Source organism: Hemiscyllium ocellatum, chromosome 1 (assembly GCF_020745735.1).
Source record: "Hemiscyllium ocellatum isolate sHemOce1 chromosome 1, sHemOce1.pat.X.cur, whole genome shotgun sequence".
Classification (NCBI taxonomy): domain Eukaryota; kingdom Metazoa; phylum Chordata; class Chondrichthyes; order Orectolobiformes; family Hemiscylliidae; genus Hemiscyllium; species Hemiscyllium ocellatum.
The window spans coordinates 94,877,034-94,893,888 of NC_083401.1; the positions used below are offsets into that span (position 1 = coordinate 94,877,034).

Below are 16,855 nucleotides of genomic sequence, written 5' to 3' on the forward strand. Positions count from 1 at the left end.
CCATTTCTCCACATCACTGGCGCTATTCTAGTAAATCTCATTTGCATACTCTGAAAGTCTTTCTTAAGGTGCAGTACCCAGCATTGAACATGGTGTCTCAGTACATTAAAAGAATCTTGCTTTTTGTATTGAAACTATTAATAAAAGCAAATACGATTCTTGGTTTTAACAACCTTTGAAAAATGTTCATCAAATTTGAGTAAATGCACCCCCAGTTTCAGCAGCCTTCAAACTTATACCATTCAGTATATATTGCTTTGCTTCATTCTTCAAACCAAAATGCATTATTTCACACTTCTGTCCTTATAATTCAACTACCACCAGTCCATTGCAGCACCAGTTGATGTTCTTAGGTGAATTATCCTTTTTTTCATTGTAAACCATATTGGGTTTTCTATCATCTGCTACATTTGAAATTTGGTCATTATGATGTAGCAAAGTGAGCAGTGATCTTAATAGCGTCCAGTTCCAGCATTTTTATCCACCAACAGTGAAGGAATGGCAATATAGTTCCAAAATGGCAATTCAGTAGGGAACTTGCAAGTGATGGCATTTATATGAATCTGCAACTATTGATGTTTTAGGTGATAGCAATCACAGGTTCAGAAGGTATTGTCAAAGGAAGCATGATTGCAGCACCCCTTTTACATGGTGCACAATACGCCACTGTGTTGATGATGGGGTGGAATCAATATTCAAGTTGGTGGAAGGGGTACCAAACAAGTGAGCTGCTTTGCTGAGGTTTTGTTGAGCTCTTTGAACATTGTCACTTTAAACCCATGCAGGCAGAGGGAGCACTGCCAACTTTTTCTTGTAGAGAACAGACAACCAGGCCTTGGGGAGTCAGGAGGATAGTACACAGCAGAATTTCCAACTCTTGTAAATATTGTGATTACATAGCTGGTCCAGTGAAATCAACAGAAATTTCCAGGGTAGTTTTTAAGGGGATACAACATCCCGATTGGTTAAATTGCAGATCCACTGACTGCCTTATCATGCTCCAAATTTTTGCACCTTTTTCATGGGCTTACTCATTGTATAGTTCTCTCACTGTTTAGGGCACTGACGCTGCTAAAGGGCTTACTCCAGCTATTATACAAGGAGTTATCCTTCTCTAATGATTTCAAAAATATTATTCCTACCAAACTGAACACTAGCATTTAAAGTCTGGTTGAAGCGGCAAGAACAAACCACTATAAATACCGGAAGAAACATCAAAGCAGCGCTTCACAGGAGGCTCCAATAGCACTGATGATGTTCCCTAGACAGGGAACGAAACGTTTGCAGCAAAAACTTCCAGCTCGGCGAACAGAACCACAACAATGAACACTAGCAGTTTTACAATCCTTAACTCCTTTTGCACTTGTCATGATTAGAGAATCCAGATGATCATTTCATCCAATCTGTTCACATCCTGTCAACATGCAATTATTATCCATCATAACAGTTGACTGAGTCAAGTTAACACGGAGAACTAAAATTGTGGTACAATACAGTTCATTCATTTCCCTATCTGTCTTAATTTTGTAAATACTGTAGCCTCCCACCTCCGTGCCCGCAGGGATACATTCCAAGACCTACCGTGGAAGCTTGAAACCATGGATAGGTGCGAACCCATTCATTTAAATGGGAAACATACCTTCCAGCAGCCTCCTGGATCCTGGTTCTGGAATGTTCCCCATAATATGTTCGGGCCATGGTAAACCACAAGTAACTGAAACCATGGAAACTAGACTCGTGGATACGGGGAGTTGCCCTGTGTTGAGACCACTGCCTCTCTCCACTGGACAATTTATTGCATAAGCTGAAAATGTGTCGCTGGAAAAGCGCAGCAGGTCAGGCAGCATCCAAGGAACAGGAAATTCAACGTTTCGGGCAAAAGCCCTTCATCAGGCTTATGCCCAAAACGTTGAATTTCCTGTTCCTTGGATGCTGTCTGACCTGCTGCGCTTTTCCAGCAACACATTTTCAGCTCTGATCTCCAGCATCTGCAGACCTCACTTTTTCCTCGACTAATTTATTGCATAATAATACTTGCATCATGTATGAAACTGTTCCCTGATATTCCTGGAAATTCAATTATTACTGTACAAATTTTGTCTCTTGCTCTAATAACTAGAAGCAAAGGTGCTTCCATTCTCATTCTACCTGATCTGCGTACTGATGCATATATCGCCCCATTCCCCCCTCAGTGAAAGCAAAACGCTCAGAGACACAGTATAGTTTTACCTCCTTCACCTTTATTCTGGGCCTTGGAGTGAGACAGCACAATCGTCCATGTGCACAAAGACATGAGTTCACGGTCTTCTTTGGAAGAGCAATTTCTCAATGAACCATATTGTCATTGTACAGGAAGATGCATCCAGATAAGGCAACATACATGTTAATTGACCATTACAATCAATGAGTGTCAATAGCAGAGACCAAGCCCTTTACTGTTATGCAATGAATGTTCTTAACCTTGTTAACTGGATTCATATTGTTAAATAGCTCTACACGATGACTGCTTTGCCACCTTGTTAACCCATTACCCTTACCTCCAGCATCCCATTGTTAACTGTAAAGTTCTTATCTGATCTGAGTTATGCTCAACTGAACCTCATATTTCACAAAACTCAGATCTTAACTCTTCCCCTGTCTGCTTATGCCCTATCAGGTATCTGGAAAATTGCAAAGTTGGCAATCAAATCCTCCACCATTTGCACCATGTCCCATTCATTCTGTCAAGACTATAAGAAATTACAGTATCTCAGGATGCGTTTCGAGGAAGCAGACATCTGATTGTAAGGGTAAGTCTTGCAACCCAACAACCAAACAACAGTTAAAACCAGGAGCCAGCTATGTGTGTTGTTTCAGCTCAGTCCACATTTTGAAGGCCACTGAATCAGGGATACTAAACATGAATATTCTCAAATCTTTCTATAACCTGATCATATGCCCCCTCAGTGAATAACGTTTTCCAAAAACCATCCACAGCTGACAATAGCCATCACAAATTTCATCCAAGAATTCTAACTAGAGATCCAAACCTTCAGCCTACAGGTGTGTCACTCTCAAGATATCTGCTGTTGCCAATGGTAAGTAACAACAGTTCCACAGGCACAAATTGTTTCATCTTTGATAGGCAAGTAATCCAAAATGTTCAAATATCTAATTAATTCATCCACTGGTTACCTGGTTGAAACTCAGAACAATACAAATAATCATACTTCAACATTTACAGTCAGTTTCTTTCATTTATAAGGCTACAAGGGTATAGTTTTTTTTCCACTCAGAATGCAGTCAGTATTAACGATCCTTCACTACCATGTTTTGCCCCAGAAAGTCAATGGATGAAAAATAGTGGGTGGTCTGAAAGCTCGTGCTTCCAAATGAACCTGTTGGACTATAAACTGGTACTGTGTGATTTTTAACCTTGCCTCCCCCAGTCCAACACCGGCACCTCGGAGTTAATCTTTACTTAATCGTATATAATTATTTATAGAGTGTCATGTTACAAACAGGCACCTTCTAACTTAAGCTTTCCAGTTTCATTAAATGCCAAATTTGTCAAATGAAACTCTACCTGCATAATCATGAGCTGATTTATTGGAAGATAATTTGCACCAATTTACTATTAGATAATGTCAATCATTACAAGAGAAAAAAATACAATCACTTAATTGAATCTTGATTTTAACTTTAGCTTTCTGAACGTCAGTAATGACAATAAATTTAACTGGATCAACTATAACTTACTTTAAGGGCATTTAAATTGTCATTGGATAAACATCTGGATGATAATGGAATAGTGTAGATTAGATGGGCTTCAGATTGGTTTCACAGATCAGCGCAACAGCAAGAGCTGAAGGGCCTGTACTGCCCTGAATGTTCCATAACTGTGATATCAACATTAATAACTTAAGGACAGAACAGAGGTCAGGTGATAGTATTTGGATTTCCAAAAGACATTTGATGAGGTGCCATATAAAATGTTGCTACACTAGCAAAAACACGTGATGGAATATTACAATTGATAGCCAATCAGGACGGAAAGCAAGATTGGAGGAGGAAATGAAGTGTCTGCATAGGGACATAGATAGGCTAAACAGTTGGGAAAATGATTGGTCAATGGAACATTATGTGGAAAAACCTAATGTTGACCACTTTGGCAGGAAGAATAGAAAAGGAGATTACTATTTAAATGACAATTATGGAATGCCACAGTAGATTGGGATAGAGGTGCCCTTTTCCATCAAGCACAAACAAAAATCAACACGCAGCGAAAGCAAGTAATTAGGAAGGCACATGGATTGTTGGCTTTTATTAGAGTCACAGAGGCCTACAGCATGGAGACAGGCCCTTTGCCCAAACTGGTCCATGCCGACCAAAATATCTATCCACGCTAACCCCATTTCCCTGCACTTGACCCATATCCTTCTAATTCCTTCCCATCCCCATATTTGTCCAAATGCCTTTTAATTGTTGTTTTTTTTTGGCCAGTGACAAGCAGTGCCCTTCACATCAAAGGGCAATGCTGTGTGATCAAACAGTGAAGGGGGCTTTTAATTGTTGTTAACTAACCTGCCTCAACCACTTCATGCTGGCAGCTCATTCCATATGCATACCACCCTCTGTGTAAAGAAAAAAGTTCCCCCTCAGGTTCTCTTTTGTTCTTTCCCCTCTCACCTTAAACTGATGCTCTCTAGTCCTCGATTCCCCAACCCTGGGAAGATAACTGAGTGCATTCACCCTATCAATACCTTTCATGATCTTATACATTTCTATCAGACTGCCCCTTCAGTCTCCTATAAGCTAAAGAAAAAAAGACCCAGCTTGAACAACCTCTCCCTATATCTCAGACCATCGAGTTCAGACAACATCCTAGTAAATTACTTCTGCACTCTTTCCAGTTTAACAACATCCTACCTAAAGCAAGGTGAGCAAAACTGAACACAATACTCCACGTACGGCCTTACCAACATCCTGTATAAAGGCAGCATAACTTACCAACTTCTATAGTCAATGCCCTGACTGAAGAAAACCAGTGTGCCAAAAGCTTTCTCCATTGCCCTGTCGACCTGTGACTCCACTTTCAGAGCACAGTGAACCTGAACTCCAATGTCCCTCTGCTCCACTACACTCCTTAAGGCCCTACCATTCACCATGAAACTCCTCCCTTGACTTAACTTTCCATAATGCAAGACTTCACAGTCATCTATATTAAACTCCATTTGCCATTTATCGACTCACAGCCCGAGGTCCTGCTGCAGTTTCTGAAAACCTTCCTCACTGTCCACGATACCACCTATTTAAGTGTCATCAGCAAACTTACTAATCATGCCTTGTACATTCTCATCCAAGTCATCAATACAGATAACAAACTATTGCCAGGAGGTAAAAGAAGGGAACTTTTGCTACAACTGTAAATGATGCTTGAGTTAACTCCTAGAATGCAATTTCATGTTTTGGTCTCCTTATCTGAGGGGCATTCCTGCATTGGGAGCAGTTCAGATAAGGTTCCTTTGGTGATTCCTGGGGTTGTGTATAGTCTTGTCTGGGAAGGCCAATCCCCATTAGAAGATGGAAAAGTGATTTTTTTTTATTGTTCGTTCATTGGGTGTGAATGCCATTGGCTATGCTGCATTGCTCCCCAACCCCAATTATTCAGAAGCTATTTAAGAGTGGCAAGTGGTAAATAGGATAACTATAGGAGACAGGACAGGACAGCGATAAGAGATCATGAAGGAGGACCTTTGTGTGAGAGTAGCCACAGTCTTACCAGACCACAGGGCTGTTCTCTCATTAGACAGAGATAACTGGCAGTGGTTTAACCTGAGAGCCACCATACCTCAGGCATGGGAAGTGGTTGAGGAGAGTCCTTTATGGTAACCTCATCCAGTGTGGGGATTGAACCCACACTGTTGACATCACACTGCTTCGCAAACTAACTGCCCAGCCAACTCAGAGCTGCAGCACAGAAACAAACCCTTTGGTCCAACTCGTCCATGCCGACCAAATATCCTAAATTAATCTAGTCCCATTTTCCAGCATTTGGCACATATCCCTCTAAACCCTTCCTATTCATGTACCCATCCAGAAGTTTTTTAAAGGTTGTAATTGTACCCACCTCTGCTACTCCCTCTTGCAGCTCATTCCATATATGCACCATCCTCTGCCTAAGCTGAATAAATTAAGACTGTAATAGCTTTAGATCTTTCCTCTCTCACCTTAAACCACTGCCCTTTAGCTTTGTACTCCCCTACTCTGGGGAAAAGACCTTGGCTATTAATTCTACTCATGCCCCTCATGATTTTATAAACATCCATAAGGTCAACACTCATCCTCTGACGCTCCAGGAAGAATAGTGTGCTACAAGTATTTCCAGCACTTTTTCTCCCCATTTCTGACATCCAGCATTTGCACTGTTTTGCCTTGGTAGTCTCTCTGGGTCCTAGCCAAACTTACCCTCTCAGTAAATCTCTCCAAAACAGGTAAGCCAGCCTTGTTACTTGTAGGAAGCTGTTGTGTGGAAGATGCTTGCCCCATTTATTTACATTAAATAATTACAATTTAATAGAAAATTAATGTATTCAAATGTTGTACAAGAATGCATCAACATCCATTCAAGTTTTTTTCAGGTACCTGCCCTGGATCTCTCTGGATGTGAGAATCCAATTTGAAAGAAGATTGGGATGCCTAACCTGATTCATAGTAACAAAGGGAAAAATGCACATAATAGATTATAGAGATTTACTTGTCTCTGGTTAAATTAGTGTCACATTTAGACAGAATTTCAGCAAAACTGCCTTCACAAAGCACCACATTGACCTCTGCTTAAATACTGAAGTATCAAAAGTAGAATAAGTTTTTTTTTCCCATGTCATCCTTCACAATGAAGATTGATGAACCATTAAATCCAATATATGGAAGCCAAATACCATCACGCATCAAACATTATTTGTAACCACAATGTATTCAAGAGTGAAAAAGCAGTGAATTAAGTTCATAGATTTAAACATCTCAAACTGGAATGCTGCAATTTTATGGTGTCCATTCCTACATTGCATGCCCACACCAGAGATGGAATAGCACAATGGTGGTGGGAAAGAGATGCGAATGGAAATAAGGCAGGAACAGGATACTGATTAAGGATGATCAGCCATGATAATATTGAATGGTGGTGCAGGCTCAAATGGAAGAATGGCCTACTCCTGCACCTATTGTCTACTGAAGTCTAAAATTTGACATCATGGTCACCAAAGGGCTCCTTCCCATCACCACGAGGATTGTACTTGCTCCAAAGTTACATCCCCTGTACCCATTTGAAGTTTACTGGAAGACGTTCTCCCATCCTGGGTCCACACAGCCCCTCATTAGTGGAGTTTATAGAACATAGAACATTACAGCGCCGTACAGGCCCTTCGGCCCTTGATGTTGTGCTGCCCTGAAGCCCATCCCACCTACAGTATTCCACGTATGTCCATTTGCCTGACCAATGACGACTTAAATGCACTAAAAGTTGGCGAATCTACTACCGATGCAGGCAAAGCATTCCACATCCTTACTACTCTGAGTAAAGAAATTACTTCTGACATCCGTCTTATATCTATCTCCCCTCACTTTAAAGTTGTGTCCCCTCGTGTTTGCCGTCCCCATATCTGGAAAAAGGCTCTCCCTGTCTACCCTATCTAACCCTCTGATTATCTTGCCAGTGCACACTTGGCAACATCCCAAATTTATGTTTAAGTTTAGGCTCAATCACCATTTTCTCTTTGGCACTGTTCTGACAAGATGGGCTGGCCATCTGATTTTTTTTTTATATAATTTACCTTTTTATAAATCTCAGAACAGTCAGAATGTAGGATGGTTAAAAGAAGTTACTTCCCAAGTAACACTCTGCTTTACTGCAGACAAGAGAGAAAAGTTTACTTGTAGAAGATTTTGTGACATCATCACGAAGTCAACAATGCCCTTTGTCAAACTGTCTCAAAATTCATTTATTCATACGATGAGGGCATCACTGGCTGGGCCACCATTAAATGCCCATCCTTGCCCAGAGGGCAGCTAGGAGTTAACCACAAGGGTACTCATACAAAACAAAAGAAATACCTGCCAGTACACAATTAAACAATTTTCTATAGTTATTTAAATTCAAGAAAAGTTCCAATGGAAATAGAGAATGCACCACTTTTATTCAAAAAGGAATAGATACAAAAAAGGTGAGTAAAAGCTGGTGCAGCAGTCTTGATCAAAGATACCATCACAGACCCGGAATAAGATTCAGTTTTTGAGTACATGAGTTGGGATGTTGTGTTGCTGCTGTACAGGACACTGGCAAGGCTTACAGCTCTGGTTGCCCTTCTTATAGAAGGATGTTGAGAGTGTGGTGCTGGAAAAGTACATGTCAGGCAGCATCCAAGGAGCAGGAAAATCGACTTTTCAGGCACAAAACATTGATTCTCCTACTCCTCAGGTACTGCCTGATCTGCTGTGCTTTTCCAGCACCACACTCCTGACACTGATCTCCAGCAGTTGCAGTCCTCACTTTCTCCTATAGGAAAGATATGGTTAAACTTGAGAGGGTGCAGAAATGATTTACAAGGATGTTGCCAGGACTGGAAGGATTGAGTTATAGGGAGTGGCTGAATAGGCTGGGGCTTTTTTCCTTGGTGCATGAGAGGCTGAGGGTGGCCTAGCAGAGGTTTATAAAATCATGAGGGGCATTGGCAAGCTGAATAGCCAGGTTCTTTTTCTAGGTTTTGCGGGGAAAGACTCCAAAACTGGAGGGCATGAGCTTAAGGTGATAGGGGAAAGAGTTAAAAAGGACCTGAGAGGTAACATTTTCATACAGAGGATGCTGTATGCATAGAAAGCTGCCAAAAGTAGTGCTGGAGGCATGTACAATTACAACATTTAAAAGGCTTCTGGATGGGTACATGATAGGAAGGGTTTAGAGCGATATGCACCAAATGCTGTTAAATTGAACTGAGTCAGATTTATAGATCTGGTTGCTGTGGACACGTTTGACACAAGCGTGTTTCTGTATGACTCACATGGTTAAAGGCAAGAAAAGGAAGGGAGCAGTGATCTTTTTGGTTAATAATGTAGTGAGGAGAAAGTAGGAGAGAGTATTTGTAGGCAGATTATGGAAACCTACACGACAAGTAGGGTTATGACAGTTGGTGATCTCACTTCTCTGAACAGGAATACTCCCACAGGACTGGATGGTTGAAAGTGTGGCACCATTGTTTAAAGTTAAAAACGAACACCAGGTTATGGTCCAAAAGGTTTACTTGGAAGTACAAGCTTTCAGAGTGCTGCTGCTTCATCAGGTAGCTAGTGAGTCGGATCATAGGACACAAAATTTATAGCAAACGATCACAGTGTCATACACTGATGTGAAATATTAAACAAACCTCGATTGCTATTAAGTCTTTCATCTTTTAGAATGGGCTGCAGGTTTTCATTCAGTCATTATTTTCTATAATCCATGTGACATTTTATAAGTTCCTACTTTGGAAACTGAACCAGTCAGGCTCAAGACTGGAATACATACAGACTCTAACCTCATACCTTTAATGCATTGTCTGAATTGAAATGTCACTTTTTTTTAAAAAAGAAAATCTTAAGTTATCACGGGAATTTGGTTTGAAAGAAGTTGTGGGGTTTACATATTAAAGAATTGAAACCTGCAGCCCATTCTAAAAAATGAAAGACTTAACAGCAACCCAGGTTTGTTCAGTAAATCGCATCCATGTATGACACTGTGATCTTTTGCTATAAATTCTGTGTCCTATAATCCTACGACCTGACAAAAGAGCAGCACTCTGACAGCTTGTACTTCCAAATATACCTGTTGGACTATAACCTGATGTCGTGCGATTTTTAACTTTGTCCACCCCAGTCCAACACCGGCACATCCACATCATGGCTACCATTGTTTGAGAAAGGGACAAAGGGTAACAAAGACGACTACAGATGTCAGCTTGACATTGGTAGCGTGAAAACTAACGAAGACCATATAAGGCGTGAGGTAAATATACGCAAAGAAAAATGAGTTAATACTAGATAATCAACATGGTTTGTTCAAGGTCAGGTCATGTTTGACAAACTTATTTGAGTTATTTGACAAGGTGACACAGGCAGAGGAGAAGGGTAGTGCTGTGGATATTGTTTTTTTTAAAACTTCAGAAAGAACTTGATATAGGGCCATATGGCAGGACTGTTAGCAAATTAGAAATGTTGGGGATTGATAGGACCTTAGCAAAAAGGATTAGAGGTTGGCTAAAATGTAAGAAACAGAGGGCATGTATAGATGGGCACTTCTCAGACTGGAGACAAGTTCAAAATGGTGTTCCCTAGGACTTGGTGTTGGGACCTTTGCTTTTATGATTTATATACACAATCTGGAGATGAGTGTGGAGGGCAAAATCTCTACAATTGCAGATGATACTAAGCTAGAAAGAAGGGTGAACTGTGAGGATGACACTCAATGACTCCAAATAAAAGTTGGCCAAATGGGCAGAGCATCTTGCAGATGAATTTCAATGCAGAGAAATGTAAGCTAATACATTTTGGTAGAAGAAATAGGAATAGACAATACAGGTTCATTGGAACAACTTTGAGAGAAGTAAAATTGAAGAGGGATCTCAGAATTCAACTGTATAATTCTCTGAATGTGACCAGGTAAGTTAAGACAGTTGTTAAGGATCCTTGAGTTTATAAATAGATACAGTATAAAAGCAAGGAAGAGGCTTAGGTTTAGGGTGAATGGGGAAAGATTTAAAAGGGACCTAAGGGACAACATTTTCACGCAAAGGATGGGTCATGTATGGCGTGAGCTGCCAGAGGAAGTGGAGAAGACTGGTACAATGAGAACATTTAAAAGGCATTTGGATGGGTGTATGAATACGAAGGATTCTGAGGGATACGGGTCAAATACTGGCCAATGGGACTACATTTAAAATATCTGATCGGCATGGACAAGTTGGACTGAAGAGTCTGCTTCCATGCTGTACATCTCTGATTCTATGATGCTTCACCTCTATGAATCATTAGTCAGACCACATGTAGAGTACTGAGTTCAGATGGTTTTAAAAGATCTGGAGAACATGCAAAGATGATTTATTGGGAATTAAGGATTTTAGATACAAAGAAAGATTAGAGATAGTAAGTGGAACAGAGAAAATTAAAAGGCTCTTTTAAAGTGCATGAACTATTTTGGCAGGGTAAATTCATTGATATATCAGTAATTAGGGATCACAATTTAAAGACTGTCAACACAAAAGCTAGGAGGAAAATGAGGAGAAACTTCTTTATTCAAAGTGCTGTTAAGATTTGGGATGTACTGCCAGGAGAGTGAAGGAGGGAGATTCCATATAAGAGAGCTGAATGTATATTTGAAAATGATGATTTTAGAAATCTCAGGTGATATGGCTGGAGAATGGAACTAGCTGGGTAGCTCTTTTGGGACTCAATACAATGAGCGGAATAACCTCCTCCTGTGCTTAAAAGTATACGATTCTAAAAGAGGAAACTACAGGTTCGTTAAAAATATAGGTTATTAGGGAAGATGATGTTATGAAATAGATTTTAGCAAAGCATTTCAAAAAATTATGCAATCAAGCAACATCAATGTAATTCTGGGGAAGGGAAATCATATTTAACCAATTTATTAAAACTCTCTGAAGAAATAATATGGAACGTGGGACATAGGGGAACTGGTGGATGTACTAAGATTTCCAGAAGTTATTCAACAAGGTTAAAATGTTATAACATACATGAAAGTTCAGTGCCATGGATAAAGGATTGGCAGGAGGCTGGAAGAACACAGCCAGCCAGGCATCAGGTAATGTTTCGGATGTAACCCTTCTTCAGGACTGTGGGCGTAGGGAGAGCTGCAGATAAAGGTGGGGAGGGGTGGTGGGGGTGGAAGAGAGAGGTGGTGAAGGTAAAAGATTGGCTAGCTAACTGGGGCACTCCCCTTGAATTCTGCTCTATAGTTAAATATTTATGCTAATGATAATCCAGCAGTCTGACTGAACATTTCCAGAACATTTACGATGTGAATTCAGTAAACTCTATTGCCCTATAACCTAACTTGTGTCAGCACTTTATAATAATAATAATAAGATTCTCTTTTACAACAAGGGGCTGACTGCTGATACAGATCTGGCTGATCCGGATTGTTGCCGGACACTAACCGGGCAGCAATGGGGCTGAGACCACATCCTTTGCGGTTTACGGGAGGTACCCAGGCCCGTGCCGTCACAAGCGCCTTCATGGTGCGTCCCGGGCCCGCGGCACTAGAGCCCCCGCGGCCTCACCTGCTGCCCGGTCTCCGCTTTAGCCGCTTCATCCTTTTCTTGCAGCTCGGCCACCGCCGCCATGTAACAGAGACTGAGGCAGAAAACAGCGGCAGCCCGGCACCACGCAGACATGATCACGGGGAATAGGGGGAGGAAACCGTCACCGCGGAATAAGAGGCCGAGGCCACGATCCCCTCAACAGAACCTCAGCGATCGGCGGCTGCCATGGCGGAAGCACAACCTTCACCTCCGCCTCGCTAGACACGCCCACCGAGCCGGCCCGCACTCTCATTGGCCCCTGGTTCGTCTTACCGACACCTGATTGGAACATTTCACCACCCGTTGTGACGACCAGTCCCGTCTACGCATGCGCCACATTACGTCATGCCTCTTTGCGTTCGCCCAGCCCGCAAAGTGGCTCAATGTCTGCGCATGAGCAACAGCTGCAGAATGGCAATGGTGTCTGGACTTGAGTGGACAAGGTCAGAAGTCACACAACACAAGGTTATAGTCCAACAAGTTAATTTGAAATCACAAGCTTTCGGAGCATTGCCCCGGTGAGGGAAGCACACAGGCACAAAATGTGTAGGCAGAGATCAAAAGACCTTACAAATACTATGAATTGGAATGTCCACAGGCTGAATAAAAGATCTTTGCAGCAAAAATGTCAGACAGTGTGTGTAAAGTGTCAACGGCTGACTAACAAATGTAGGGACGACCTGTAATCTGATTAAATTAGACAGATAAATTACAACAATTTAAAAATAAGGTGATGCTGGAGACAAACCAAATGACTGCAATATCATAAAAGGTATATGAGTCACGTGCTGAGAGTCTAACCAGAGTGTTGTGCTTGAGAAACACTCTGCACTATCTTGCAAGTGCAGCATTAGTGCATTTCCTGATGGCATAAGCATACATGTCAAGCCTATTGCAGTGATCTTCTGGTTCAATTCTTTCTACTTTGGTCGCTACACTGCAGCTCTCTCATCGACTGTATTGGTTTGTTGGTTGTCTCATTTGGCTCACTGCTGACATCTGGAGTATCATTTACCTGATGAATTCCTTTGTGTCTGCTAGGAGACCAATGGCGTCCATTTTGGTTGTGGGGCAGCAACTGAGCCAGTCAGTTAAGCCCTGCACATACACACGATCTGCTCAGATCTGGAGGAACGCGACAGACACCTGAAGATTTTGAAAAAAGCCCTCATAAGGTTGGAATACGATGCTCAACTCATTGATAGCCAGTTCCAACATGCCACAGAGAAAAACTGCAACGGCCCCCTCAGAAGAAAGACGCAGGATACGACCGATAAATTAACCTTTATCGTCCAGTACTTCCCTGCAGCAGAGAAACCAGGCCATTTGTTCAAAGCCTTCAACGTCAATGACGATAAGCACCTCGCCAAGATCATCTTTTCACCTCCAAACAATCGCCAAACCTTAGATCATTATTTGCAACAAACTACCCAGCCTTCAGGACATCATCAACCTCAGCACCACACAACCCTGCCACAGCAACCTCCGTAAAACATATCAAGTCATTGATACTACATGGATACTACCATCACACATGAGAATACCACCCACCATGTACACAGCAGATACTCATGTTACTCAGCCAATGTTGACTATTGCATACAACGCAGGCAAGGATGGCCTAAGGCATGGTATATTGGCGAGAGCATGTAGAAGCTACGACAATGGATGAATGAGTGCAACAATCACCAGATAGGAATGTTCTCTCCCAGTCGAGGAACACTTAGCGGTAAAGGACATTCTGCCTCCAATCTTTGGGTAAGCGCCCTCCAAGGCGGCCTTTGAGATTCACAACAATGCAAGATCGCCGAACAGAAACTGATAGTCAAGTTCCGTACCCATTAAGATGGCCTCAACCATGATCTTGGGTTTATGTTGTGCTATGTAACCCACAAACTGTTTTGTATCTGTAAAATCTTCCTTGCTGTCCTGATTTGACACCATTACATTGACAAATTGTTATGATCTCTTTAACGTTAGTTTACATAGTTTTGCATTACTTATTTCTCTGGTTAGACCTTAGGCATGTGACTCTTATACCTACTATGTTATTCTAATCATTTGGTTTGTCACCAGCACCTTATTTTTTAATTTTTTGTAATTATCTCTCTGCTTCTTATCATCAGATTATAGGTCATCCCTTCGCTTGTTATTCAGCTGCTGACACTTTACTTACACCATCTGACACTCGATCACCTGCAAAGACCTATTATTTGGCCTGTCGACACTCCACTTTGTATGATCTTTTGATCTCTCTGCCTATAAATTCTGTGCCTGTGTGCTTCTTTCTCCCTGCACCTGAAGCAATGCTCCAAAAGCTTGTCATTTCAAACAAACCTGTTGGACTATAATCCGGTGTTGTCTGACTTCAGATCTTGGCAATCCTGATACATTTGGAAACAGACTCAGCCCCCATGCTGGATCTTTTAACCTGATACTGCAAAACACTGGACCACAGAAACATTTCAAAAAAAGTAATAGGCCCTTCAGCCCATCAAGCCAGCTCAGCCATTCAGTTTGATTAGTGCTGATCATCCAACTCAATATCTTGTTCCCACTTTCTCCCCATTTTCTTTGATCATTTCAGCCCTAAGAACTATATCTCAGTCCTTCTTGAAATGATCTAATGTTTTAGCTCACCACTATGGGTGAAGAAAGTTCTCATCTCAGTCCTAACTGGCCTTTCCTGCATTCTTAGACTGTGACCCTAAGAACATTCACACTTTTATCTGATTAGTGATAAGTATTCATCCCACACATATGCCAGACAAAGATCACTTTAAACAAGAGCAAATATAAACATTTTCTCTTGATATTACTAGCACTGAATTCCCACAATCAAAATCTTAGGGTTGCCCTTGATCCAAACCAAATTGGACATACCACATAAATACTGCAAGAAGAGTTGGGAATTCACCAACATGTAATTCACCTCCTGAAACCACCCAAGCCTGTCCATCCATCTATAAAGCTAAAATTCCCTCCCTAAAAGCATTAAAAGGTCTACTTAGAGTGCAATGATTCACTAACATCTTCTCAAAGGCTACAGGGGATGGGCAATAAATGCCGCTCTCCAGACAACAGCACCCACATTCTACAAATGCATTTAAAAAGTCAGCAGGTTAATGGAACACCATGCAATTGCCTGGGCATGTGCAGCTCTAACACGGAATATGATATAATTGAGAAAGAGTCGGTCAAGTTAATCAGCTCCCCATCAAAAACCTTAATATAAACTCCCTCAAATACTAGGTAACTAGTAGAGTTTACCATTTACAAGATATATTGCAGAAACTCACCAATGCTTATTTAGCAGCATCTCTTAAAACCCACACTTCTACAACCTGACAAAGACACTAGGTTCACAGAAACAACAACTCCTGTCAGCTCCCCCTCAATTTATACACTATTCTGACTTGGAAATATATCACAATTCCTTCACAGTTCTAAGATTTTGATGAAGAACAGACTTCCCAACAGCACTGGCTCTGACTCATGGACTGTTTTCAAGAAGACAGTTTACAGTCACCCTTTCAAGAGCCATTGGGGATAGGCAATACATGTTGGGTTTGTTAATACCTGCTATTCCTTTGAATAAATGAAAATCTTCAGTCTTCCGTTGCAAAGTGTCTTCAAGGTGTTGTTGACTCTCAGTTCCCTCTTGGTATTTGAAACATTTGTGTCTCCAAATGTTTTGTTTCCTAATGTCTTTTTCAAGTTTGCTTTTATCATACCCCCGGCCAATCAGCTTACAAAATGACTAAGCTACCTTATGAATTGTGAACTAGATATTCACAATTCTCTGTACAACACAAATTTAATTTGTAACATTGTAAATAACAATGAAATATAGAAAAAAGCTAATGATGCAAATGTCCTTATTGATAATGATTCAGATCCAAGGTAAAATCCAATGACTTGGATTTTAATCTTCTAAAAATAAATTGCATTATATTCATCTATAGCAATTCAGAAGCATATTTTTAATGCTATTTACCCTCGAGAGTATTCTGATCACACACAAGAACATGCCTTTTCACGTTTGCTCTTTGCAGGAGTAAGCTGGAAACTGTTATTGGTAATAGAAGCAGATAAATGGAAATGGAAAGGAAAACCACCGCAGGATTGTTTTATGGACAGAAAAAAAAGGCATCAATTAGATAGACAGCAATGGAGTGACAAAGAAGGGCACTTCACAGACTGCAACTAGTTAAGTTTGGGATACCTGATCGGTATGGATAAGTTGGATCATAGGGTCTGTTTCTATGCTGTATCACTTTATGACTCGAAGTAGTGAGTTGGAATTACCAGGCATAATAGAGCTCAGGTTAATGGTATAGCAGAGTGCACAGTATAATTGTACAAAAGTAGTATAATACTGGGAATTCAGAGTGGGAGAACTCTGAGTGTATTGAGACAGAAAGTGATACAAATAAGTATTACTCAAAACATTTAGGAGAATTCTAACATTTATTTTCTAGAAATACAGCTATTACAATCACAAATTTAATAACTAAAGTGATAAA

At 41.0% G+C, this 16,855-nt stretch overlaps 1 protein-coding gene across 1 annotated transcript in view; it reads right to left on the reverse strand.

Annotated features, from left to right (window-relative positions):
• tmem165 (transmembrane protein 165) overlaps positions 1–12,545 on the reverse strand; it is a 31,967-nt gene extending 19,422 nt beyond the window's left edge. Inside the window, exon 1 of the mRNA XM_060824128.1 lies at positions 12,309–12,545. Within this exon, the coding sequence (XP_060680111.1) occupies positions 12,309–12,422 (114 nt within the window). The 5' untranslated portion in view covers positions 12,423–12,545. The remainder of the gene's footprint in view (positions 1–12,308) is intronic.
• Between the last annotated feature and the right edge of the window lie 4,310 nt (positions 12,546–16,855).